General features: G+C 39.6%; 1 protein-coding gene and 1 non-coding gene across 6 annotated transcripts in view; one reads left to right on the top strand and one right to left on the bottom strand.

Annotated features, from left to right (window-relative positions):
• The window catches only part of SAMHD1 (SAM and HD domain containing deoxynucleoside triphosphate triphosphohydrolase 1), a 53,105-nt gene extending 26,696 nt beyond the window's left edge, over positions 1–26,409 (bottom strand). For 4 of the 5 annotated variants that reach the window (XR_007133863.1, XR_007133862.1, XM_047771141.1 and 1 more), the window contains exons 1-7: positions 26,112–26,409; positions 21,540–21,606; positions 14,330–14,402; positions 10,381–10,541; positions 7,731–7,846; positions 5,504–5,574; positions 1,140–1,295 (exon numbers count right to left, since the gene is read on the bottom strand). Coding sequence is in view for 3 of the 5 variants with exons in the window: in XM_047771141.1 (XP_047627097.1) it covers positions 1,140–1,295; positions 5,504–5,574; positions 7,731–7,846; positions 10,381–10,541; positions 14,330–14,402; positions 21,540–21,606; positions 26,112–26,319 (852 nt within the window). In the remaining 2 variants the exon portion in view is untranslated. The remainder of the gene's footprint in view (positions 1–1,139; positions 1,296–5,503; positions 5,575–7,730; positions 7,847–10,380; positions 10,542–14,329; positions 14,403–21,539; positions 21,607–26,111) is intronic. The other variant, XM_047771143.1, reaches the window with a different exon arrangement.
• On the top strand, positions 3,105–3,213 carry LOC125123743 (U6 spliceosomal RNA). Its single transcript, XR_007134132.1, has one exon. It is a non-coding gene; the product is annotated as a U6 spliceosomal RNA (small nuclear RNA).
• Positions 26,410–26,869: the final 460 nt, after the last annotated feature.

Raw genomic sequence — 26,869 nt, 5'->3', positions numbered from 1 at the left:
TCTTTCAAAGTAGCTACACATCTACTTTAGATGATGTATGCACCATTCAAAGAAACTTTGGAACTCCATTTTTTGAAATAAGGTATTTGCTGCAAAATTTACCTCTTTTTCTTACACCTTACAGGTAAATCTGTATATTTCAAGGAAAAAAATCTTAAAAACTGCAAAGGGAGGGTTTTTTTTTTTTTTGTCTTTTTGTCGTTGTTGTTGCTATTTCTTGGGCTGCTCCCGTGGCATATGGAGGTTCCCAGGCTAGGGGTTGAATCGGAGCTGTAGCCACCAGCCTACGCCAGAGCCACAGCAACGCGGGATCCAAGCCGCATCTGCAACCTACACCACAGTTCACGGCAACGCCGGATCGTTAACCCACTGAGCAAGGGCAGGGACCGAACCCGCAACCTCATGGTTTCTAGTCGGACCCGTTCACCACTGCGCCACGACGGGAACTCCGTTTTATTTTTTTTTTAATTACAAAAAGATGAAAAAGGGAACAAAACAAATTTCCCTCTGAACTAATTCAACTTTTTTCTAGATCTTCACATACCTAAATATTTCAAATGTTAATTTTCATGGATGAACAAGGCATACAATTTTACAATTTTCAAAGTTACTTTAGGCTTCTATATAAAATATTGCATATATATTCATCAAAAATATTTATATATTTGATTGATTGATTGTCTTTTTAGGGCCACACCTGCAGCATATGGAGGTTCCCAGGCTAGGGGTCTAATCGGAGCTGTAGTTGCTGGCCTATGCCAGAGCCACAGCAACACGGGATCCGAGCCGCGTCTGTGACCTACACCACAGCTCATGGCAATTGCCGGATCCTTAACTCACTGAGTGAGGCCAGGGATCAAACCTACAACCTCATGGTTCCTAGTCGGATTCGTTTCCGCTGTGCCACCATGGGAACTCCTATACATTTATTTTAATTGGAGGATAACTTCTAAAGAACTTAGTTAAGAGCTGGAAGAAATATATAAGCCTTTACTTTTTTGCATTAAAAGTAGAAATGTATCTCATATTTTATCCTTTAGTCCCTCTAAATGTCCCCTCTTCAAATAGATCTGAAGGAATCAAGAAAAGGCTAGGTGAAAAGCATCAGTCATTTAAAACTAAGTTGTACACAAACTTACCGTGGCATTTTTGACAGGCGATTCAAGTGGTCCTGTAATTTGTTCTTTGATAAACCAAATATCTTCTTCGGGGATGAGCCCATAGTGTTCCATGACATCTATGAGTCCATTAGAATTAACCAGGTGCTCAAACATATTAACTGAGCCCTGTTCATGCTAGGAAAAGTCAGCACAATATAGTCTGTTATTGACTCTAGTCCATTAGGAACCCCTGATTATTTAAATTTCAGGTAATTCAGAGTTAAGTTTCTATTACATATTAGTTCTCTAGTTTTCAACTACAGTCTTATAGACATCTTAAAAAATCTATCACATTTGTCTATATTTTACTAGTCTATAAACCTTTACAAACCATGCCCATCATTTCATAAATGTATTTAATGAGATATAATCATTTATATATATAAATGATTTATAACCATGTATAAGTATTGTACAGTTGAATATTACTTATTATTATTATTAGGTCATAAAAGTAGAATCCCATTTTAATGAATATCACTGTAAAATTTAGTTCTGTTGTTTCATCAGCTTTGGAACTTGTCGTTAGAAGTTCTGTTAGCACTTCCACCTAGTGGTGAAAAAGGGTAACTGCAAACTTGCCAGTGAAAACAAAAGTGTTCCAGAGATCTGAAGTCAAGATCTGGGAGGGAATCTCAAATTATCCTCATTTTACTCACCTGTCTCTGCTCACTCATTTATAATCATTATAAAGATCAAATGGCCCCCCTGGAAACATCTGCCCTATTACAGGTATTAGCGAAAACAAACTCAAGATGAAAACAAAAACCTGCATGGTCCTGTAACTGTTTTTTTAATTGAATCGAGATCTATATTACATAGAGGAAAAATAGTAAGTTTATAGTGTAGAAATTTGGCAGCCATTGCATTAATTAAGTGATTGATGTTAATGTAACCAGTAACGGTCTAAACAGATCTCATGCACCTCTGATGGGACATGCCAAGAAGGTCACAACATGGCATTCTGCCAAAAACATATAGTCTGACACTACGGGGAGAATGAAAGCTGGAATTGAGGGACTTTTCACAAAATAATTTACCTGCATATTTCAAAAAATGACAAGGTCATGAAAGAGAAAAACTGAAGAACTGTTCCAGATCAAAAGAAACTAAAGAGAAATGGCAACTAAGTGCAATGTGTACATGATTCAGGACCAAAAAAAAAAAAAAAAAAGACTTTCTTTCCTCTTTTCTATATAGACAGTTGGTAAAAATTGAAAGAAAGTTTGACAATTAGATAAAAGCACGCTATCAATTTTGATCTCCTGATTTTGATAAATGTACTGAGATTATATAAGAGAACGTTCTTGTTTTTAGGAAATACCCATTGAAACATTAGGAATAAAGGAGCATGACTACAACATACTTTCAAATGGTTCAGAAAAAAAATTCTATATACAGAAAAATGTAAGTTCCACAAAGATAGCACAGACAATAACAACTAAAATTATAATCAATTTAGGCGTAAATATAAGAAAAGATGTGTAAGAGCTTTATGGAGAAAATTACATTTATAATAGAAGAGCCAAGGGCCAAAGAGACCTAATAAAAGAACAAGGTGTGAACAGCTCTGCTACCAACTATTAAAGACTTATTATAGGAGTTCTGCTGTGGTGTAGCAGGTTAAGGATCTGGTGTTGTCTTGGGGGTGGTGTGGGTTCAATCCCTGGCCCAGTGCTGTGGGTTAAGGATCTGGTGTTGTCACAGCTGTGGCATCGATTGCAGCTATGGCTTGGATTTGATCCCTGGCCTGGGAACTTCCACATGTCCTGGGTGCAGTCAAAAAAGGAAAAAAAAAAAAAAAAAGGACATTATAAAGTAATACCAATTGTGAAAAATATGAAATCGAACAGATTTCAGAAAGATCCATTATATATGGACGTTAATAAATGTTGGGGTTGGTATTACAGATTAGTGGGGAAATTCAATAAACAATTATCTATATTGTGCTCACTTTGGCCGCAAATATACTAAAATCGGAATGATACAGAGAAGATCAGATGGCCCCTGAGCAAGGATGACATGCAAAATTCGTAAACTGCTCCACATTTTTGTGAGAAAAAGAGTGTATGTTTATGTATAACTGGGCCACTTTACTGTACAGCAGAAATTGACTGAACATTGTAAATCAACTACAATAAAAAATTTTAAAAACCCAATTATCCATATTAAAAAATAAACCAGATTTCTACCACACACATGCACAGAAATAAATTCCACATAGTAAGGACTTACATGTGAAAGGCAAAATATTTCATGAAAAAGACTTGGGAATGGCTGAGTAGAACCTATTTAAACTGACCCTGCTGGAGAAAACAACTATTAATTCTGGAAAACTTCCTGGAGGTATTGGATTACGACCAAAAGTAGGCAAATGTTAGAGGGAAGCAAACACTTGAAAGAGAAAGGCAGCTGGCAACATTCCAATTCTTTTACGGCTTTTAGCCTGAGAGAAGCCCAAAGGCAATAGAACTGAGAAAAACTATCCATCTTATTAGGTTAAAGAACCAGGGTACTTCATCAAAATTCAAAATTTTTGCTTCTCAAAAGCCACTTTCATTAAAGAAATGAATTGGCAAGTCAGAAATGAAAGAAAAAAATTCACAATACATGTATCCAACTATACATATAATTACTCAAATTGATAACTAAAAGGCAGACATTCAAAACTTTTAAATGGGTAAACAGAAAAACTCTTCACAAAAGATAATTTATTGGTGACAAAGTACAGGAAATGGTACTCAGCATACCACAAAGAATGCTCCCCTCCTCCCCAGAAAAAAATCCCACAAGAGACTATTTCACACTCATTAGAGATGATAACATAAAAAACTAATCGTCGGTGAGGCTACAGAACAGCAGGCACTCTCATACTGCTGGTGGAGTAAAATAGTGCGACCGCATGGGAGAGGTCTGGAAGTTCCTTATGAAATTAAATAGGTATCTACTTGATCCAGCAATTCTCCTCCTAGGTAAAAATAAGTGAACCTAAAGCAAATGAAAACATTTTCCACAAAAATCATGTACAGAAATTTGCATAGGATCTTTATTCGTAATAGCTAAAATCTGAAAACAACCCAAATTCTAGCAAAAGGAGAATGGATAAACAAATTATGACATTCATACAATGGAATACTACCTCAGCAATAAGCAGGGACCAACAACTGATGCATGTAAAATGAATAAATCTCAAAATCATCATGTTGAGTGAATAACAGCAAGACACAAGAATAACTATTATGGGATTCTATTTATATTGAGTCTAAGAAGAGGGAAAACTAATCTATATTTATAAAAACGAGAAGGTGATGGTGGAGGGGAGAGTAGAAACTGACAGAAAAGGGGCACATAGGAACTTTCCAGGAAGATGAAAATATCCTATATCCTAGTAGTGTTTATATGAGTGTATACACTTGTCAAAACTCACTGAACTGTGCACCTAAGATCTGTACAATGTATTGCATGTGAATTATATCTTTTTAAAAAGGGAAAGAAAATAATGCTTGACAGATATTAAGTGTTTAATACATATTAATATCTTTTTCTGCTTCAAATATAGTGTGGCCAAAAATGGGAGGTGACCTAACTTCTCAAAAATTGATTCCCAAAAAAAAAAAAAAAATTTGATTTCAGGAGTTCCCATCATGGCTCAGTGGTTAACGAATCCGACTATGAACTATGAGGTTGCGGGTTCGATCCCTGGCCTTGCTCAGTGGGTTAAGGATCCGGCGTTGCTGTGAGCTGTGGTGTAGGTCGCAGACGCGGCTCAGATCCCCAGTTGCTGTGGCTCTGGCATAGGCCGGCGGCTGCAGCTCCAATTTGGCCCCTAGCCTGGGAACCTCTATGTGCCGTGGGAGCGGCCCAAAAAAATGGCAAAAAAAAAAAAAAAAGATTCCAAAAATATGGGTCAGCCACCTGCAAATCTGTAATTATAAAATGAACTTGGCTGATATCAGTTATTTTGTGGTCATACACAATTAGTCAAAGCCAGAGTCAGCCTTTTATCTTTTATTTCATACTAGTGTGACAGAGTAGAAAGTGCATTAAATTTAGCAGCTAGGAAAACTGGTTTTCTAGTGCTAATTCTATCATTTAATGAGTTTGTGATTTTTGGTGCATCAGTACACCTCTATGGGTTTCTAGTTCCTTTACACTTATAAAAATGGAGAAAATGATTTCCTCCTTAAAGACATGACAATCAAATTAAAGCGATATATGCACACATGCACGCAAACATGTATATAGAAACACTTTGAAAAAACTGTAACGGAAAGTATATTATAACACAGCAGTGGCTGCTTAAATAGTCTTTATTTTATTGTCTATTGACTATGAATACATACCGTCCATTTCACATCTGGGCGAGCAAGTGGAATAAATCTTCCATCAAACATATGCGAAAACGGCCCATGACCTTTAAATACAAATACAAAAGCGAGCTTAGAACAAGAAAGATGTTTGTAAATTGGTAAAAAGTAAATTTTTTAGTTTAACTTGAATATCAACAGAAATTAATAATCTATAAATACATCACAAAAAGACAAATCCTTCCTTCCTGTTTTCTAAAACAACAGAACAGGAAGCAGAACAACATAGGAAAATAAGCTCTCTAGAGAGGGATCTTCAAGTCACCAGAGTTTACATAAATCTGATGAAAGGACAGTTTTGTGTAACTCAAGGAATGTTAACGACAAAAAGTTTTGGCTTCCTCAGGTTAAATGCTTGTACTGTTAGAACACCAGTTTTAAGACTGTGGTGCAGGAAGAAAATATTACTCTCAACCTTTAAAAACATCTATTTTAATGTAAAATTTTACATACGTTAAAGGCTTATCAGGGCTTATCTGGGTTTTGTACTGATGCTGTGGGCAATCAAAAGTGGAGATGAGGGAGTTCCCATTGTGGCACAGTGGTTAACGAATCCGACTAGGAACCATGAGGTTTAGGGTTTGGTCCCTGCCCTTGCTCAGTGGGTTAACGATCCGGCGTTGCCGTGAGCTGTGGTGTAGGTTGCAGACGCAACTCGGATCCCGCATTGCTGTGGCTCTGGTGTAGGCCGGTGGCTACAGCTCCAATTTGACCCCTAGCCTGGGAACCTCCACAGGCTGTGGGAGTGGCCCAAAGAAATAGCAAAAAAAAGACACACACACACACACACACACACACACACAAAAAGCGGAGATGATTAGTCTTATTTCATTCACAAGTGATCTTAATATTCTACAACACCAGTAATATGAAACTCTGCTGAGGCACAACTCTGGAATTATCAGAATTTATGAAGGAAGTACATCTGCATCTGGGGATTCAATTAACTTCAGATCAAAAAATATGCCAGAAAAAAAATCCCACAAAGTTCCAAAAAGCAAAACTTGAATTTGACATGTTTGTCGGCAGCTATTTATATATCATTTACATTGTATTGGTATTATAACTAATTTAGAGTTGATTTAAGGTACATGGGATGATGTGTGGGGCTTGTATGCAAATTTTATAAAAGAGACTTGAGCATCTATTTGTTTTTGTTTGGTGGTTATCTAACTACATAGGGTCTTGGAACAAAGCCTCCACCTTCTTCTTAGACCTGAGAAAGAGAGCCCACATGGACAATCTCTGGGCCTTTTTTGCATGTTGCAGTCTGTACCTAAAGGCTTTTTACTGCAGTGCTCAGACTCCTGGGGATTGGCAAAAGTTTCCCAATGAGTCCTTCTCGAAATGCCAAAAAACTGTTAGATTTATGATCCAGAGTTGGATTGGTCCTACTGAAATCTCCAAGAGACATGCTGAAGAGAGTGCCTATGTCTTCAAGTATCTGGCTATTGGAACTCAGAAACGTCCTTTTCCCTGACCTGGGAGCACAGAGACAAACTTTTTTTTTTTGGGATGTGATGTTCCCTAACCAGGGATTGAACCCAGGCCACAGCAATTACTATGCCAGGTCCTTCACCCACTAGGCCACCAGGGAACTCTCACACACAAACTCTTAGAGTCCTCCAATAGGTAGGAATAAATTACAAGGATGGGGTTAAAAACTCCTGTGATGAAAAAGAACAGTCCCTCCCCACCTTTCTTTGTCCACAGAAAAGGATGATATTCTTCTACTTGGATTTAAGTGGCCCAAGACCTCATAGGGTCAGGGAAGAAAAGGAGTTCTCTAAATCTGTTGTTAATCTGCTAGGGCAGATTATGAACTCTAGGCATGAGAGGAATAGAACTGACAAAATAACTGAAGGAAAATGGCAATTTTATTCAGTAAGGATATAAGAAAAATCAAATTCACATCATCAAAAACACGGCAGTAAAAAAAAAAAAATTGCTATCAGAGGGTCCCTTTATATCACCTGCAACAAAGATGTTTAACATGGGAAATTCACTGAAAGACTCTTAAAAAAACATAGTAATGTTTTGGTCTCATGAACCATTCTAGGAAGAAGCAATGGCATATTTACATAATGTTAACTGAAGAATTAAAACAGAACTTTCATATTTCTCCTAGTTAGTTAGGTTTTTAGTTTCAAAGAGAGGTAATGTGTGGTTTTACACTAGAACTCTGGCTCTTCATACTGCTTACCAAGATCATGACAAAGCCCAGCAATCTGAACACAAAGCATATCTCGTTCACTTATCTGCAGCTCAGGTTGTTTTTCACTCAGTTCACGAACAAGACATCCTGCCAGATACCCCACACTGCAGAGCAAAAAAAAAAACAAAAACAAAAATGAAAAAGAAATTACTCTTCTGTTGGAAAGGTGAGTGATACTTCTGGATCTCATGTAAAGAAAAAGATGTTGCCTGCAATTTCAATTCTATAAGCCATAAGCCACTGCAGTCACCCCACGAACAGTGCCCCCTGACGGATGAATAAAAAGAGGATGCATTTTCTGCTTTGGAAATACTGGCCCCTAGACAGTTAAGACACATACCGAAGGGCAAATTTCAATGATTCCAGATTCTTCCAGCTTCCCATACATAGAAAACCACTAAAATCATTAACTTGAGATGTCTGTTCCTTGTGTCAACTGAAGAAAAACCCACAACCTAAACATTGAGTTATGTTTTATTTGGGGAACTCACTAAGGACTACAGCCTGAGACCTGGATCTCAGCTCTGAGAACTGTTCCAAAGAGTAAGGGAGGAGACAGGATATATTAACAGTTTATGCTGAAAAAAAAAAAAATGTAGTCAAACATCAAAAGATTACTGCTAATCACAAAAAACAGACTGCTCAAGTTAATAATCTATGTGCTTTTCTATATTTGGTAAGATGCCAGCATCTGGGGTCATGGAAATTATTCTTTTGATATGCATCTTATCTACGGCCAGTGTCCTATTTTTCTCCATCCTGAATTCCCCTCAGGACAGCTGCAAAGGTCGATGGCTTGATGACGGGCAATGTTATCTCTCTCTTTTTTTTTTTTCTGTTTTTGTTTTTGGTTTTTTTGGGGGTTTTGTCTTTTTTTTTTTGCTATTTCTTGGACCCCTCCTGCGGCATATGGAGGTTCCCAGGCTAGGGGTCGAATCGGAGCTGTAGCCACCAGCCTACGCCAGAGCCACAGCAACGCGGGATCCGAGCCGCGTCTGTAACCTACACCACAGCTCTCGGCAACGAAGGATCCTTAACCCCCTGAGCAAGGGCAGGGATCGAACCCTAAACCTCATGGTTCCTAGTCGGGTTCGTTAACCACTGCGCCACAATGGGAACTCCCAGTGTTCTCTCTTTACTGAAATGCCAGGCAACATTTTTTGTCCTAGTGCCCTTTCTTGGTCATAAATTCAACCAAAGTTTGGGAGGCATTTTATGACCAATTTGTTCCGTGGTGCTAAGAATTCTCATTCCTAGGTCAGAAGAGAATTTCCTTGACAGCAACTCAGTGTGCTAAAATTAGGCCCTATTGATAATACAAAATTCTCTGGATCACCTGTATTACTAGTCTATTACAATCCAGGAAATGTTTTCCCCAGCCACACCTGCAGCATGTGGAAGTTTCTGGGCCAGGGATCAAACCCACACCATAGCAGTGAGAACTTCAGATCCTTAACCCATTGCATCACAAGAGAATTCCCCAGAAGTCCTTTTTATGAATCTTCCTAAAGATATTCATTTATTTATTTATTTTCTTTTTATGGCTGTACCAGTGGCATATGGAAGTTCCTGGGCCAGGGGTCAAATCGGAGCTGCAGCTGCAGCCTATGTCACAGCCACAGCAATGCCAGATCCTTAACCCTCAATGAGCGAGGTAGAGATTGAACCCGAATCCTCACAGAGACAATGTCGGGTCCTTAACCCACTGAGCCATAATGGGAAACTCTGAAGATCTTTATTTTGTAAAAGCATCAGAGTAAAACAATGACGCTTATAAGACCTGATTATAATGAAATTGATAAGAAACTTGATTATTTCTATGACACAGCATTTAGGATAACTAAAATTATGACTGATGACATTATACCAGGACATATCAGAGTTTCAGGAATTCCATATAAAATTTGGACCATCTATGTTAATGACATTTACCCACACAATTTCTGCACTGTGAAGGCACATCCAAAAACAAAAACAAAAACACCATCACAAAAAAACACAGTAGAAGTAGGATTTTGTAGTATCTGTGGTTTCAGTTCCACTGGGGGCCTTGGAACATATCTCCCACGGAAAAGGCAGGGACCACTTACACTGTGAGTACTTCAAGAAAATCTAGAAAACTGCCCAGTTCTTCCCGGCCCACATCCTTCTAGCTCTACATTTTTATAATGAAAAAGCAGACAAAAGTCTCAACTATGTTGTAATATAACAGAGGGGCCACCTTATCTAAGCTTGTGAATGTTTTTCTGATTTACACATTTTCTGAAAGGTAAGAAAATGATGTGGTTTTAAAGGGCAATTATGTACAAGACTAAATAAGGACTATGGGAAAATTAAGCAAACTTGTTACAAAGTTAGATACATAAGTAACCAACTCTCTTAGCTTTCAAATAATATTTAAACACAAATATCTAAACAGCCTGCCAGACACTTTCATTATCTTTTCAGGAAGGATTTGAGGTGACTTCTAGAATACATAAAATAAGGAAAACAGAGCAAGGTAAATCAAAACCTCAATTTTCTCATCAACAAAATAAGGATATAATTACCATTTTATAAAACTATTTGTTCTCTAAAAGATACAATGAGACAGAAAAGGCATTTAGCTGTAAGTTCCCCACTCCAATTCCCTTCTTACCCTAGACTATGCTCAAATCGATTGTGTGAAGCTCCTGGAAAAACATAGTAACCGCCTCCCAGCTGTTTAATGTATCGCAGGCGCTGAAACTGTGGTGTATCGATGATTCGGATGAGGAGAGGGTGGAGTTCAATGTGACCATGGATAGGATCATTAATCACCTAGGAAATTATATTTAAATTAATGTGAGTTAACAGTACGGAACACCATCTAAAATTTGTGTCCAGTCATTTCTATCTACAGTGCAAAGTCAAAGCAATTTTATTAAGAACAGTACTAAAGGAAATGACAAGGTATAAATAACATTACCTTATTTGGGTATTACTACCAGACAGATCATGTATATTGGACATGGGTATATGTTACTTCTTCCTAATGGATTCCACTAACAGAAAGGTCAATCTTTTTGTTATGTATACGATCTCATTAGCCTTTAGTAAGTCAGTATTTTTCTTTGTAGCCGTGCCCACAGCATGTGGAAATTTCCAGACCAGGGATCAAACCCATGTCACAGCAGTAACCAGAGACAAGGCAGTGACAATGCTGGATCCTTAACCCACTAAGCCACCAGGGAACTCCTAAGTTAATCTGATATTCTACTTAAACACACTCATTTAACACACTCACTCAGATCATATAAGCCATATTACTACAGGCACTGTGTGTCTAATTTTTGTCCTAAATGTATCTCTATAGTATCCATTACTATAATTCCTAAAATAAAAAATAATGAATATCCTATTATATAGATAAAAAAATAATAGGAAGTACTTACTATAAAATTCTGTAGTACTTCATGTCACTAAGAAGTACTTACTTAGTAAATATGTTACTTCACAATTAGTCATTACTCTAAGCTTAAACAGGGGCTTTAAATATGGGTGAATATTTAGACCTCCTCTAAATTTCTTTAAATAAGGATAACATCTTTCTTAACTGTCTATCATTGCTTTTTAAAGAGAAGGCTTCAGAATAAAAAAAGGGGGAATTCCCATTGTGCCTCAGTAGGTTATGAACCTGACTAGTATCCATAAGAATGCAGGTTTGATTCCTGGCCTTTGATCCTGTTCAATGGGTTAAGGATCCAATATTGTTGCAAATGGGGTGCAGATTGCAGATGCAGCTTGGATCTGGAGTTGCTGTGGCTGTGACATAGGTTGGCACTTGCAGCTACGACTCTATCCCTAGCCTAGCCTGAGAATTTCCATATGCCACAGATGCTGCATATACATGTATATGTATCAATAGACGCAGAAAAAGCCGTTGACAAAATCCAGCACCCATTTCTGATAAAAAGCCTTCAGAAAGTGGGCACAGAGGGAACCTACCTCAATATAATAAAGGCCATATATGACAAACCCAGAGCAAACATCAATCTCAATGGTGAAAAGCTGAAAGAATTCCCGCTGAGATCAGGAACATGACAAGGACGTCCACTCTCCCCACTACTATTTAATATAGTTTTGGAAGTCCTAGACACAGCAATCAGAGAAGTAAAAGAAATAAAAGGAATCCAAATTGGAAAGGAAGAAGTAAAACTATCACTATTTGCAGATGACATGATACTATACTTAGAGAAACCTAAAGACTCTACCAGAAAACTGTTAGAGCTCATCCATGAATTTTGCAAAGTTGCAGGATACAAAATTAATACACAGAAATTGACGGCATTTCTATACACTAACAATGAAAAACCAGAAAGAGAAATTAGGGAAGCAATCTTGTTTACCATCACATCCAAAAGAATAAAATACCTAGGAATAAACCTCCCTAAAGAGACAAAAGACCTGTACTCTGAAAACTATAAGATGCTGATGAAAGAAATCAAAGATGACACAAACAGACGGAAAGAAATACCATGCTCTTGGATTGGAAGCATCAATATTATCAACATGACTATACTACCCAAGGCAAGCTACACATTCAATGCAATCCCTATCAAATTACCAAGAACATTTTTCACAGAACTTGAACAAAATATTTTAAAGTTTGTTTGGAAGCACAAAAGACCCAGAATAACCAAAGACATCCTGAAAAAGAAAAATAGAGCTGGAGGAATCAGGCTCCCGGACTTCAGACTATACACAAAGCAACAGTCATCAAAACCATACGGTTCTGGCACAAAGACAGAAATGTAGATCAGTGGAACAGGATAGAAAACCCAGAATTAAACACACACACCTACAGCCAACTAATCTATGACAGAGGAGCCAAGAATATACAATGGAGAAAAGACAGCCCTTTCAATGAGTGGTGCTGGGAAAACTGGACAGCCACATGGAAAAGAATGAAATTAGATCACTTCCTAACACCACACACAAAAATAAACTCAGAATGGATCAAAGACCCAGATATAAGACCATATACTATAAAACTCTTAGAGGAAAACACAGGCCGAGTACTCTCCGACATAAATGACAGCAACATCTTCTCAGATCCACCTCTTAGAGTAATGATAATAAAAACAAAACCAAATGGGATTTAATTAAACTTAAAAGTTTCTGCGCAGCAAAAGAAACCCTAAACAAAACAAAAAGACAACCCATAGAATGGGAGAAAATCTTTGCAAATGAATTGACTGACAAGGGATTAATTTCCAAAATTTATAAACACCTCCTACAATTCAATACCAAAAAAAACGAATAACCCCATCAAAAAAACAGGCAGAAGATCTAAACAGGCAGTTCTCCAAAGAAGACATACAGATGGCCGAGAAACACATGAAAAGATGTTCAGCGTCACTCATTATTAGAGAAATGCAAATCAAAACCACTATGAGGTACCGCCTTACACCAGCCAGAATGGCCATCATCAAAAAGTCTACAAACAATAAGTGTTGGAGAGGGTGTAGAGAAAAAGGAACCCTAGTACACTGTTGGTGGGAATGTAAATTGGTGCAACCACTGTGGAAAACAATACGGAGATTCCTTAGAAAACTAAAAATAGAACTACCATTTGATCCAGCAATCCCACTCCTGGGCATCTATCCAGAGAAAACCACGACTCGCAAAGACACATGTACTCCAATGTTCATTACAGCACTATTTACAATAGCCAAGACATGGAAACAACCTAAATGTCCATCGACAGAGGAGTGGATCCAGAAGATGTGGTACACAGACACAATGGAATATTACTCAGCCATTAAAAGGAACAAAATACTGGCATTTTTAGCAACATGGATGGACCTAGAAACTATCATGCTAAGTGAAGTCAGCCATACAATGAGACACCAACATCAAATGCTTTCACTGACATGTGGAATCTGAAAAAAGGACACAATAAACTTCTTTGCAAAACATATATTGACTCACAGACTTTGAATAACTTATGGTTTCCAAATGAGACAGGCTGTGGGGTGGGGGGATGCACTGAGGGTTTGGGATGGAAATGCCTTAAAATTTGGTTGTGATGACTTGTACACCTATAAATGTAATAAAATTCATTAAGTAATAAAAAATACATGTATATGTATATATACATAGTACACACACTCACACACATTCACACTATATACTGTTTATGGCTATACATACATATGTAGTAAACATTTTTAAAACATTTAAAATGACTGAACACCAAATTCAGGATGTTGCTTACTCTTGGAGAAGAAAGGATGGAAAGAGAATACAAAGGAAGTCTTCTATTGTTTCTAATTTATTCTAAAAATAATAGCTCTGAAGCAAATTAGGGAAAATGTTAAGATATGACAAGTTAGATAATAGCCTATGCTTTTCTGTATGCTTAAAATATTTTAGTTTTTCTTGATTTACTTATTCTGCGGTTATTTAAGAAAATACATAAAGTTTAGAAAAGTAAAAACCCATTACTCAAATCCTATTACCAAAAAGAGATTTCTGTTCTTTTTAGAATGAATTCTACATAATTGAGTAATGTCACTTTATATTAAAAAAACCATAATAACATAATAAACTCAGATTCCTCTTACCTTCACTGTATCAACATGAGTTTGACCCAGTCGTTGGATATAATTAAGGAGTTTCATCCTCTTTTCATAGGAACTAAAATTATAACAGGATAAGCAAGTCTATCATTATTTGCTTAATCATAATCCCTGGAGTGTATAACAGTGTATAATCAACTTTAGAGTGTAGAACAGAAGTCAGATTAAAAGGAACAATTAATAATTCAAACACACGTGGAGTTCCCGTCATGGCTCAGCAGTAATGAACCCAACTAGTATCCATGAGGATGCTGGTTTGATCCTGGGTTCTGCTCAGTGGGTTAAGGACCCGGCTTTGCCTTGAGCTATCGTGTAGGTTGCAGATGTGGCTGGGATCCTGTGCTGCTGTGGCTGTGGTGCAGGCTGGCAGCTACAGCTCCAATTTGACCCCTAGCCTGGGAACTTCCACATGCCACAGATACGGCCATAAAAAGAAAAAAAAATTCAAATATACTCCCCTAAAAACCCTCTGTTCTTTTGCTTCTAGGACATGTGATTCTTCCCAGGCTTCTGCCCTTAATTCTCTTCTCTCTTGGTGAATTCAGACTTCAACACTTGCCATGTCTATATCACTAAATGCTCAATTTATACTTCAAACATATTTTAACCTAACTGCAGTCAACACCTACCCTCATGATCCTAAATTTGCATGGCTCGTGTATGTGAAATCTTCAGATAGCACTCTTTGAAGTAGAGCATAGTGATAACAAAACAGGTTTTGGAATCAGGCAAAACTGGCTCATATCTGTACATGGAATCTATATGACCTTGGAAAAGTCACCTAATCATTTTTGGTACATTGATGTTCTCATCTATAGCACAGAGCTAATACTATCTCCCTCACAGAGCTGGAGAGGAATTAAACAGTGTGTTTAGCACTGGGTACAACAGACTCAGTTTCTGCCCTCAAGAATTATAGGGGAGGAGTTCCTTAGCAGCCTAATGAGCTGAGGATTTGGTACTATCACTGCTGTGGCACAGCCTTGATCCTCGGCCCACAGGTGCAGCCAAAAACATTTTAAATAAATAAATAAATAAAAGAACTATAGGGGAATTTTTACTATGATTACAAGTGTTATAGAAATTATTACTGATCATAAATTCAATATTTATCCCATCAGCAGTGGTTTCCTTTTTTTGTGGAAGTACTCAGGTCAGGGATTGAACCTGAGCCACGGCAGCTACCAGAGCCACTGTAGTGACTACACCAGACCTTAAGCCACTGCGCCACAAGGGAACTGCCATTAGCAGTGTTCTAAGCACAAGAATCTAGGACTTTATTAGTGTAACCAAGTAGTGAGTATATGAACAGGCTACCTAATTAAATTGTCCAAAGATGTTACATACAGGAAGACAACATTTGTTTGACAAACTGAGCCTTTGTCATATTAAAATAGCTTTCAAGGAGAAATAACTGTTGCTTATATAAAATAAGATATAGTCACATCGAATGAAAATATATAGGATACAATAAAAGGAAAAACAGGACAATGCAAGACTCCTTGGCAGGGGTGGTTGTCAGTCCCAGGAAGAGTCCATGAACAGATTTTGTGTCTTTTTAGGGCTGTGCCCGAGGCATATGGAGGTTCCCAGGCTAGGGATCCAATCGGGGCGGTAGCAGCTAGGCAACACCACATCCACAGCAACACCAGATCCAAGTTGCATTTGCGACCTACACCACAGTTCTCGGCAACACCAGATCTTTAACTCACTGAGCAAGGCCAGGGATTGACCCTGTGTCCTCATGGATGCTAGTCAGATTCGTTTTCACTGAGCCACGACAGGAACTCCATGAATAGATTTTTAAAATTCATTACAGCAATGAGTTGTAAAGGTCTCTGACTTATGAGCACCAGGTATGACTTAGGATGAATCAAATACATATGAAGTTTTTAACTTTATTTTTACCTATCTTCCTCTGTCAGTAATTCCTCATAGTGCTCCAGTCTTGAGAAATAATTTAATAGAAATTAAACAGCTCAGTATCCTGTAATTCATTTTCCTGCTCCATTTATACTTACCAACTGGTCTAGGCATATTACCCTGATACCTGGCTGAGCTTAGCCATTACCAATCAACTAGCTAATTAGACTGAAAAGTAAATTTTTTGCTACAAGTCTTAGATAGGCTTGGAGACAGAAGTACTACTGACATCTATGTTGTACCCTGAGACCCAAGGTAACTACAAAAATCTAAGAACAGTTTTCTTGGAATATATAGAAGCATCATTACAGCTGATAAACCACTAAAGCAGCATACCTTGTGTTTTACTATTTTCCTATTTTCATCAGTTTGAGGTAACAAGCACAGGGGAAGGCCAGGCTCCAAGAAGTACTTAAAGGTAGAGTTATAACTGACAAAGTTAAGTATAGTTGCACTGCGGAGCATAACGAGGGATCATCACATAGAGTAATATCAAACCAGAATTCCCTGCTGGCTTAGTGGGTTAAGGATTTGGTATTGTCACTGCTGTGGCTTGGGTACTGCTGTGGTACAGGTTTAATCACAGGCCTGGGAACTACATGTTATGGGTCGCACCCACAGCATGTGCTGGTTCCCAGGCTAGGGGTCCAGTAAGAGCTGTAGCTACCAGCCTACACCAGAGGCACAGCAACGCAGGATGTGAGCCCCATCTATGACCTACACCACAGCTCACGACAAAACCAGATCCTTAACCCACTGAGCGAGGTCAGGGATTGAACCCGAGTCCTCATGGATGCTAGTTGGGTTTGTTAACTGCTGAGCCACGATGGGAATTGCTCCCCCCAATTTTTTTAATAAAATAAAATATACCAAACCTAAACCAACCTCACTGCCCAGTCTTTTTCTGAACTGATATTCAGTGTTCATCTCTTAATTAGAACTCAAAAAGAGACTACTATATTCATATAAAAATCACTGTGGGGGTGGTGCAATGGGTGAAGGGGGTTCAAGAGGTACAAACTTCCACTTGTCAATTAAGTCCTGGGGATGATGACTATACTCAGTAATGCTGTAGTACATGTTTGAAAGTTGCCAAGTGATGGAATAAAATTGATTTTAAGGCAGAGCAAGAAATTTAAGCATAGCATGTTCCCTGCCCGTACTGGGAAGTGTGCATCTGGATGATACATTAATCAGACCTCCTCAAAGGTGGTAATGCCTGCTCAAACATAAAAATCAGGTTTTATTTTTTCTTCTTTTTCCAAATTCAGCAATTTAACTCCTTAGAAGGTTACTTTTTCCTTTCCTAACCTTGTAAGGAGTCATGGTGAGACACTGCTTGTATGTGCAGTTCTAGACTATGTATCTTTGGTGACCATTATGTAAAATGCCAGTGTGTCATTTTGACGTATGATCCTTTGCCTCAAAAAATGTACCTGTGCTGTCGACTTCTAATAGACAGAACAGTCCAGAAGTTTCTGAAAAATTGTCTTCTGGGTTATAAACCTCAGACTGGCTCAAATAAAATTTCCTATTTCTCTCTTAGATTGACTATTAATGAATTTTTCATTGACCCAAGAGAGTAAATCTTAAAAGTTCTCATTAGAAGAAAAACAAAATTTCTTTGTACTTTGTATGGTAACAGAGGGTAACTAGACATATTGTGGTGATCACTCTGCAATATATACAAATATCGAATCATTACATTGAACACCTGAAACTAACATAATGCTATATGTCAATTATACCTCACTTAAAAAAATTTAAATTCATTTAAATAAATCACCGATTAAAGTATATTAAAAAAGCTACCCAAGGAGCCCTGGTGGCCTAGTAGGTGGGGGATCCAGCATTGTCACTGCCATGGCTTGGGTTTGATCCCTGACCTGGGATCTTCCACATGCTGTGGTCATGGCCAAGAAAAAAAAAAAGGCCAACCAAAACCTGGAGTTGTTTTTCTTTTGACAAAGGCTATGGTAAAATAAAATACTTTAAACAAAGATTTGGGCCAGAATAGTTAGACTACATATTTATTTATTTATATATTTCATCATTTCTGAAATCTAATGTTTCTAACACCTCATATGTATATTTAATGTGACAATGTTTCTTATTTTTTTTTAGAAAAATCTTTTATGATCAACAAGGGATCATAAAATAGAGGAAATATAGGAAGAACTTGTCTGAACTGGATTCCCCCTAGAAAGCAGAGTCTAGGAACAAGAGCTTGCATACAGGTAATTTAATTTATTTTTGAATGCAACAATTGGGAATAGGAATGGGGGACTAGGATATATGAAATAGGAAATGGGAGGAAATAATGCAAGGGTGTGTTAATAAGTTGGCTGCATTGGTACCACTGTGAACAACTCCAGTTGATTCCATTGGGATCTTCAAAGGCAACTCTTCCATTAGAACTTTACCATGATAGAAATGCTCAATACCTGCCCTGTCCAAAATGGTAGCCACCAGTCATAAGTGGCTACTGAGTACCTGAAATATGGCTAGTGTAACTGAGGAATTGAAATTTTCATATAATTTAATTAATTTTAAAATGTAGCTAGGGGCTGCTACGTAGGAAAACATAGCTCTAAGGAGTCCTGCAGAATCCACCTCAGAGTTAAAAGGTGGACACAAAAAAGCATGCCATAAATTTATGCGTCCAAGTTTCTGGAAGAATTCCTAACACATAGTGATCCCTTTATAAATATTTGTGGAATAAATCAAGAGTATTTCAGTCCACAGTATACAGTTCCCTTTAAAAGAAAAACTCAGAGTTCTCATTGTGGCTCAGCAGAAATGAACCCAACTAGCATGCATGAGGATGCAGGTTCGATCCCTGGCCTCACTAAGTGGGTTAAGGATCTGGCATTGCCGTGAAGTGCGGTGTAGGTTGCAGATGCGACCTGGATCTGGCATTGCTGTGGCTGTTGTGTAGACTGGCAGCTGTAGCTCCAATTTGACCCCTAGCCTGGGAACTTGTGTATGCCACAGGTTTGGCCCTAAAAAGACAAAACAAAACAAAAAAAAGAAAAACTCTATTAAAATAAATTCCATTTAGTTTAAATAGTAAGCAACTATTACACATAAGAAATAGGTAGTAAGGGGGAATTTGAGGGGACTGAAAGGGCTGATATGTAATTACGAAAGAGGCAAGATGAGGTCCCTGAAGATTCTGATCAAAAGGACATTTATTAAAAGTCAGTTAAATCTCCTAAAGTGATCTTTTTCCTCATACTTCCATTATCAATTACTAAGCAACAGTGAATGAAGTAATTCAATATAATCCTGTTTTGATTCTTGGTTACTGTTTCCACCAACAACACTTAGCTAAATGGAATCCAGACGAAAGGACCATATTTTACCACTGTTGCCAATTCCCTAGTAAAAACAAAGTCTCCATTTTAAGGAATATTTTTACTTATTTATTTCTCTTTTTTAGCCACCCCTATAGGGTATGGAGTTCCCGGGCCAGAGATGAGATCTGAGCCAAAGCTGTGGCAAAGTTGGGTTCTTTAACCCACTGTGCCAGGCTAGGGATGGAACCTACGTCCTGGTGCTGCAGAGACCCTATCAAGCCTGTTTCATTCACCACACAGGGAACTCCATAAGGAATATGTATTTACTTAGACCTCGCCTGTGGCAAGTGGAAGTTCCTGGGCCAGGTATAGCACCCAAGCCACAACTGGAACCAAGGCTATAGTAGTGACAGCACCAAGTCCTTAGCCAATAGGCCACCAGGGAACTCCTCCCTTTTAAGGAATATTTAAATATTGGATCCTCACCTGAGATCTTTGAAGTGGACTTATGACCAGACTCTAGAATCTCCAGCCAAACAGAGGGACCTCAACCTATATATAATTTATGAAGGGCTTATTATGTGCCAATCACATTACATACATTGTCTCATTATTAACATCCATTTCAAAGATACAGAGGGTTAAATAAATTGTCCCAAATCATACAACTAACAAGTGCCAAACTACTTTGGAAAGTATCTTTAAATTTAATAAATACCAGGGCAATTGGACTTCCCCTGTGGCCTACAGCATAACTACATGTCATTGTCTCTAATACCAGGGAAATATTCCAGTCTTAACATAGCTTTAGAAAGACTTAGAAATATATTCAAATACGGTTGCAGCCTTGATTTTTCTTGCCAATATTTTCCCCCCTATCAGTTCTTATATATTTTCTGGTGTGTATAATTCAATTATTCTGAATTTGACAGCAAAAATTATAGCTGCTCACTACAAACTTCATGAAGGCTTGTTAGAAAAAAATCTTTAAATAGAAATCATTAGTAATATTAAACAAGGATATGCACAGCAAAAACAAACAAAAACAACTTTGTTAAATAGTAGGCATTATATTCTGTTTTAAAACACTTCGTAGGAGTTCCCACTATGACACAAAGGGATTGATGGGGTCTCTGCAGTGCTGGGACACAAGTTTGATCCCTAGCCCAGAACACTGGGTTAAGAATCCAGTGTTGCCCCAGCCAGGGTGCAGGGTGCAACTCCAGCTGGGATCTGATCCCTGGCCTGGCCTGGGAACTCCACATGCCATGGGACAGGATGGCCAAAAAGGAAAAAAAAAGAAGACAAACAGGAGTTCCCGTCATGGTGCGGTGGTTAACGAATCCAACTAGGAACCATGAGGTTGCGGGTTCGGTCCCTGCCCTTGCTCAGTGGGTTAACGATCCGGCGTTGCTGTGAGCTGTGGTGTAGGTTGCAGACGCGGCTCGGATCCCGCGTTGCTGTGGCTCTGGCGTAGGCCGGTGGCTACAGCTCCAATTCAACCCCTAGCCTGGGAACTTTCATATGCCGTGGGAGCGGCCCAAGAAATAGCAACAACAACAATAACAACAACAAAAGACAAAAAAAAAAAAGACAAACACTTTGCAGGTTTTTTTTTTTTGGTCTTTGTGCCTCTTCTAGGACCCGCGGCATATGGAGGTTCCCAGGCTCGGGGTCCAATTGGAGCTGTAGCTGCCAGCCTCTGCCAGAGGCACAGCAACGCGGGATCCAAGCCACTTCTGCAACCTCCGCCGCAGCGTGAGGCAACACCAGATCCTTAACCCTCTGAGCAAGGCCAGGGATTGAACCCACAACCTCATGGTTCCCAGTCGGATTCGTTAACCACTGCGCCACGACAGGAACTCCCACTTTGCAGCTTTAAAATGAGGATAGTTAATATTAGCTTTGTTCTTCAAGTGAGAATAAAAAGTCTTAAGTGTGCTTGGCTACAATGTGAATTTTATCATTCTTACCTTACTCCAAGATCTTCAAGAAGAGACTCATCAAGAAAGGGCAGTATTGAACCTGTGATTTTCTTCTCTATGGCAGAAAAGGGAGAAAAAAATGAATGATTTCAATATTTACAGCGCATGCTTTTTGATTTCTTTCCATTTGAGTCCACCAGAACTTGCTCAGATCAACAATTAAGGAGCATCCAATCCTGGCAAAGTACCACATTTTTTTAATCACTACTTGGAAAGTCTTAATTTTAATTAGATAACCATACCAAGAAGGTATTTTGGATAAATTAGGTGAAACATTTTTCATAGAGTAAATTATTTGCAAGGAAGTCTAGCTGCAAAATAAAACAGGTGAGGTTTGGGGTAGGGGTAGGGAAAGAAACATCAGCCTATTCTTAGAATAATCAGGTCAAAACATAGCTGGATGGGTACGCAACAAATTGATTTAGTTCTAAAAGCTTCAAAGAAACACAACAATATTCTGTGTTTTAGGAGGCTTTTACATATATATATATATATATATATATGTTTTACTTTTCTTTATCTTTCTATATAATTAACTTCAGTCTTTCCTGATCTCAGAATCCAGAACTAGATTACTTTCAAACAAAAATCTTTCTAAAGGTAAAATGAGGATGTAATTTTCCAAAAAACAAAAAAACAAACCCATTTAAATGAAAATGGCATTTCTTGTGGTATTTTTCAATCATAAAAAAATTCCACGTAAAAAAATCCAAACAGTATGACATCATTCAAGACATTTATCTATGCAATTATGTAATTATATACAAATGAAATTATGTTATATGTATCTATTTTTCCCACCCAACAGGGTCATAAAGATCTTTCTTATCAATTATTAAACTACATCATTTTTAATGGTGGTCTTGTATTTCACAGTATAGATGTACCGTAGTATATTTAAGCAATTTTTTTCTGAGTCTTAAGTTCACCTCTAAAATGAGTATAACTGGACCTACGTCACAGTTACTGTTAAGATTTTATAAGATATAAAACTTGCAAAGTGCAGAGAATAGTATTTCACACAAAGTAAAGCTCCATAAACTGTTAGCTATCACTATTATTTATTTATTTATTTGTCTTTTTAAGGCTGCACCCAAGTCACATGGAGGCTCCCAGGCTAGGAGTCGAATTAAACCTGTAGCTGCTGGCCTATGCCACAGCCACAGCAACTTGGGATCTGAGCCGCATCTGCGACCTACACCATAGCTCACGGCACCGCTCGATCCTTAACCCACGGAGCAAGGCCAGGGATTGAACCTGCATCCTCATGGATGCCAGTCAGATTCGTTTCCACTGAGCCACGACAGGAACGACTATCACTATTATTTACTACTATCAATCGATATTTAGATCGGTCCTACTGTATTTGCTATTTAAACCCAGTGGTTAGAAGAATAACTTTGTACATTACTTTGGCCACTGTACAATTGTTTCCATAAATTCCTACTAGTGAAATTTCTTATAAGTAAAAAGGTATTGCCAAACCATCCAGGGATAAGCCAACTGACATTTACATCAACTTTACTGGATTACCCATTTCTCCTATTATCACTCTTTAAATATTTTTTAATCTAAATTTTAAAATCAGTGTTCTTAAATTTTTGAGTGAGTGAATGTCTTTTTCTGTGTTTACTGGCTGGTTGTCATTGTCTGTTCTTGTGATTTTCTCATTTTTCTACTGGATTTTTTTTTCCTTCCTTTTAGCTGACTTTTTCTCCATTTTTTTTTTCTTTTCTTATTGGTTTGTTTATTCTCTTATTGTTTAAGGGGATCCAATGTATTTTGATGAAAACACATATTAAGATATAGCTAGCATGAATTCTGGAGTCCAAAGACCTAACCTTAAAACCCAGCACACTTTTTCCTAGTTGTGTGACCTTTGAATCTCAAACACATCATCTTCTAAAAAATATCGATTACAAAAAAAAAAAAAAAAAACTACGGGAGTTCCCGTTGTGGCGCAGTGGTTCACGAATCCAACTAGGAACCATGAGGTTGCGGGTTCGGTCCCTGCCCTTGCTCAGTGGGTTAACGATCCGGCGTTGCCGTGAGCTGTGGTGTAGGTTGCAGACGCGGCTCGGATCCCGCGTTGCTGTGGCTCTGGCGTAGGCCGGTGGCTACAGCTCCGATTCAACCCCTAGCCTGGGAACCTCCATATGCCGTGGGAGAGGCCCAAGAAATAGCAAAAAGACAAAAAAAAAAAAAAATACTGATCACAGCCTCTAAATTCCTGTGAAATTGTATTCCATAATGAGGAAAGGGACCTATCACCTTGTGCTTAGTTTTGTCAAATAAAAACAAATCTGGACTTTGCAAGCTATTGTGTACAAAATAGATAAACAACCAGGTCCTACTGTATAGCACAGGGAACTACATTCAATATCTTGTAATAAATAGTAATGGAAAAGAATATGGAAAGGGATATATATGTATGTATGTATATATATATATATATATCTATATCACTTTGCTATACACAAACTAACACAACATTGTATATTAGGTATACTGTAATTTAAAAAAACCTAGACTTAGAAAGAGACAGACTTTAATTAAGAGAGAAAAATTATTGCAATAGGGAGAACATTCTGATCTCAGAAGTCTACAATTGGCTCAAAATCAAACAAAAAAGAAGGTGTCGGGAGTTCCCATCGTGGCGCAGTGGTTAACTGAATCCGACTAGGAACCATGAGGTTGAGGGTTCGGTCCCCACCCTTGCTCAGTGGGTTAAGGATCTGGCGTTGCTGTGAGCTGTGGTGTAGGTTGCAGATGCTGCTCAGATCCCATGTTGCTGTGGCTCTGGCGTAGGCCAGAGGCTACAGCTCCGATTAGACCACTGGGAACCTCCATATGCCGCAGGAGTGGCCCAAGAAATAGCAAAAAGACAAAAAAAAGAAAAAGAAGGTGTCTTTTTAATACTGTAAAGGAGGGGCAAGCAGAGATAAGTAAAATCTTTGCAGGAGAACTGACCCCAGCCCGACAGAATATTGTCCCACTGTGGTCAACTGGTTCCCTGGAGAAGTTAATCACGGGGCATATTCTACTTTTTTAGTGCTAGCTCTAGGTTGGGGGCAAATAAGAGTTCAGAGGTCAGTAGAAGAGAGAGCAGACTGACTAAAGTGTAGTCAAAACAAAGCAGGTAGTAAGAAATGTACAATTATAAATACTTGGTCAGTTTTTACCAATTAAAAGCACATAATGCCTTCTGCTAGTATTTGGCTGTGGGTCAAGAGGACAGATCATCATGAAGACTGATGAATCTACAGGACACCACCGAAAGAGAGAATCAACAATATAGGCAATCATATTTTGAAGACAATAAATAAAAACAACTTCATCCCCACCTATTGCTACTCAAAGAAAAATTCCATTCCCAGAAGTGGTGGAGAACAAAAGGGGAAAAGGAAAAAAAGAAGTACAATTTCCTACACCCATTAAGCTATCTTTAAATTTAAATCTTCAACCACTAAAGTTCCTCCCACCCTAGTCCCCTAGCCTAAGCAAATAAATAAAGCTCCACCCTACAACCACAAAAGTTTGCTGAATTTGCAAATCACATTCTCTTCCCATCAAACATGAAAAGCCTCACACCCCTTACGGGAAGTTGAGTAGATTTCAAGTAGATGGATACTTGAACCTGAGCCAGTAAAGTCGCTTAACACAACCCACACATCTCCCCCGTGTGATGTGGCCAAGTTGTGGGCTTCTGGGAGTTCACTGGTCAACTGAACCACCCGACCGCTCAGATTTAGGGAGGGAAACTGCTTTTGGAGAACAAAACATGATCACGGCCAAGCTCTGCAAGTACAGTCATCAAGCATGTATTGAGCCCAACTGGGATGCTAAGGTAGGTGATGGGGATTCAGAGATGAGGAGAAAAGTTCTTTCCTCTTTAGAAAAATCCCAAGTTGGGAGGGGAGTAGAGGAAATAGAAACTTTAAAGCACCCAAATATACCCTCCTCACGTGGCAAGTGTTCACGGAGCTGCATCAGCAGAGCGCGCTCGGGCGACAGCAACTCTCCCACCAGGCTCTCCGAACTAAAAAAGGGAGCTGAGTCCCGCATGTCCGGCGCCGGAGGGGCAAGTTCCTGAAGAAGGCCACCAGAGTCAGACCAACTGCCACCCCCAACCCTAGGTTCGCAATCCCCAAAGTCTGCTTCATTCCTACGGATCCCCGACCCCAGACGCCCCCCCCCCCTCCCCATTTCTCCTTCATCCATCTCGGCATCACTCCTGGGAGCCGCCGCCTCAGTCCACCCCTTTGGGTGCCTCCGGCGTAAAGTTCCCTTCCTCGCCTCAGGCTCCCTTCTCCGAGTGCTCGCCCCCTCAGGTTTCCGTTCTCCGCCTCAGGTCATCCCTCCTCGGCGCCCCGCTTCAGGTCCACCCCTTCTGGTGCCTCCCGCGTTCGGGCTCCCTCGTCCATTTGGCTCCTCTTTGAGGCCCCACGCTCATTATCTCAGAGCGCCCTCTCCTCAGGTCCGCTGGCCCCACCTCGGGTGGCCGCCAACCCCCCCCGCCCCGCCGCCGCCCCCGGCCCCTCAGCCCTCCAGCCCTGCTACCTCGGCAGCGTTCCAGCAGTTCAGAATCGCCGAAGCCACTGCGATTTAGGAAGCAGCACACCTGCTCCGGGCCCCAGGTCCGGTGGTCAGGGTGGAGGTTGGGGCCCGGGGACCTCTCTGCCGCTGCTGGAGGGGTGTTTGGCGGGGTTGTCGGGCTGCCATCGCGCCGGGGTCGCTTGGAGGGCTGCTGGGAGTCGGCACTCTGCATGGCTACACCCAGCGCCCGGCGCAGCACAGCCTAGAACCCCGGCGCTCTACCCACGCGCAGGCGCACTGGCAGTCCGGCGCCTACCGCGAGTCAGCTAAGTACTGCCAGCCCCCAGGCCTCCCGCGCAGGCGCACTGACAGCTCGCACCTTGGGACCAGGCCGGCCACCCATCTCAGCACCCCCACGCCCCCCAGCCCTCGCGCAGGCGCAATGACCGTCCAATGGCCCTAAACCCCACCCGCACGTTTTCGATAAAGGGAGTGAATGGAGGCAGAACTGAGGGAGGTGCTGATAAGGGCGGGGGGGGGGCCTGGAACGAGTGTGCCTGGGACGTCCCGCTACAGGAGCTCTTCTGGTGAACTGAGCTAATGAGTACCCCAGGCTTACCCTTGGCGGTGTTTCAGATACCCTAAACTTAAAAAAAACCCTCAAAGGCCTTAAAGTTGCCCCTGTCTTCCCAATTAAGAGAAAAATTGGCAGGAAGCTGAACTGGAAGATGCTGGAATGAATTCAAATCTGATGTGAAGGTGTTTTCTTACATTTTACTGTT

Source organism: Phacochoerus africanus, chromosome 3 (genome assembly GCF_016906955.1).
Source record: "Phacochoerus africanus isolate WHEZ1 chromosome 3, ROS_Pafr_v1, whole genome shotgun sequence".
NCBI classification, from domain to species: domain Eukaryota; kingdom Metazoa; phylum Chordata; class Mammalia; order Artiodactyla; family Suidae; genus Phacochoerus; species Phacochoerus africanus.
Note: the sequence above shows the minus strand (reverse complement) of the source record. Positions and strands in the feature narration are given on the sequence as shown.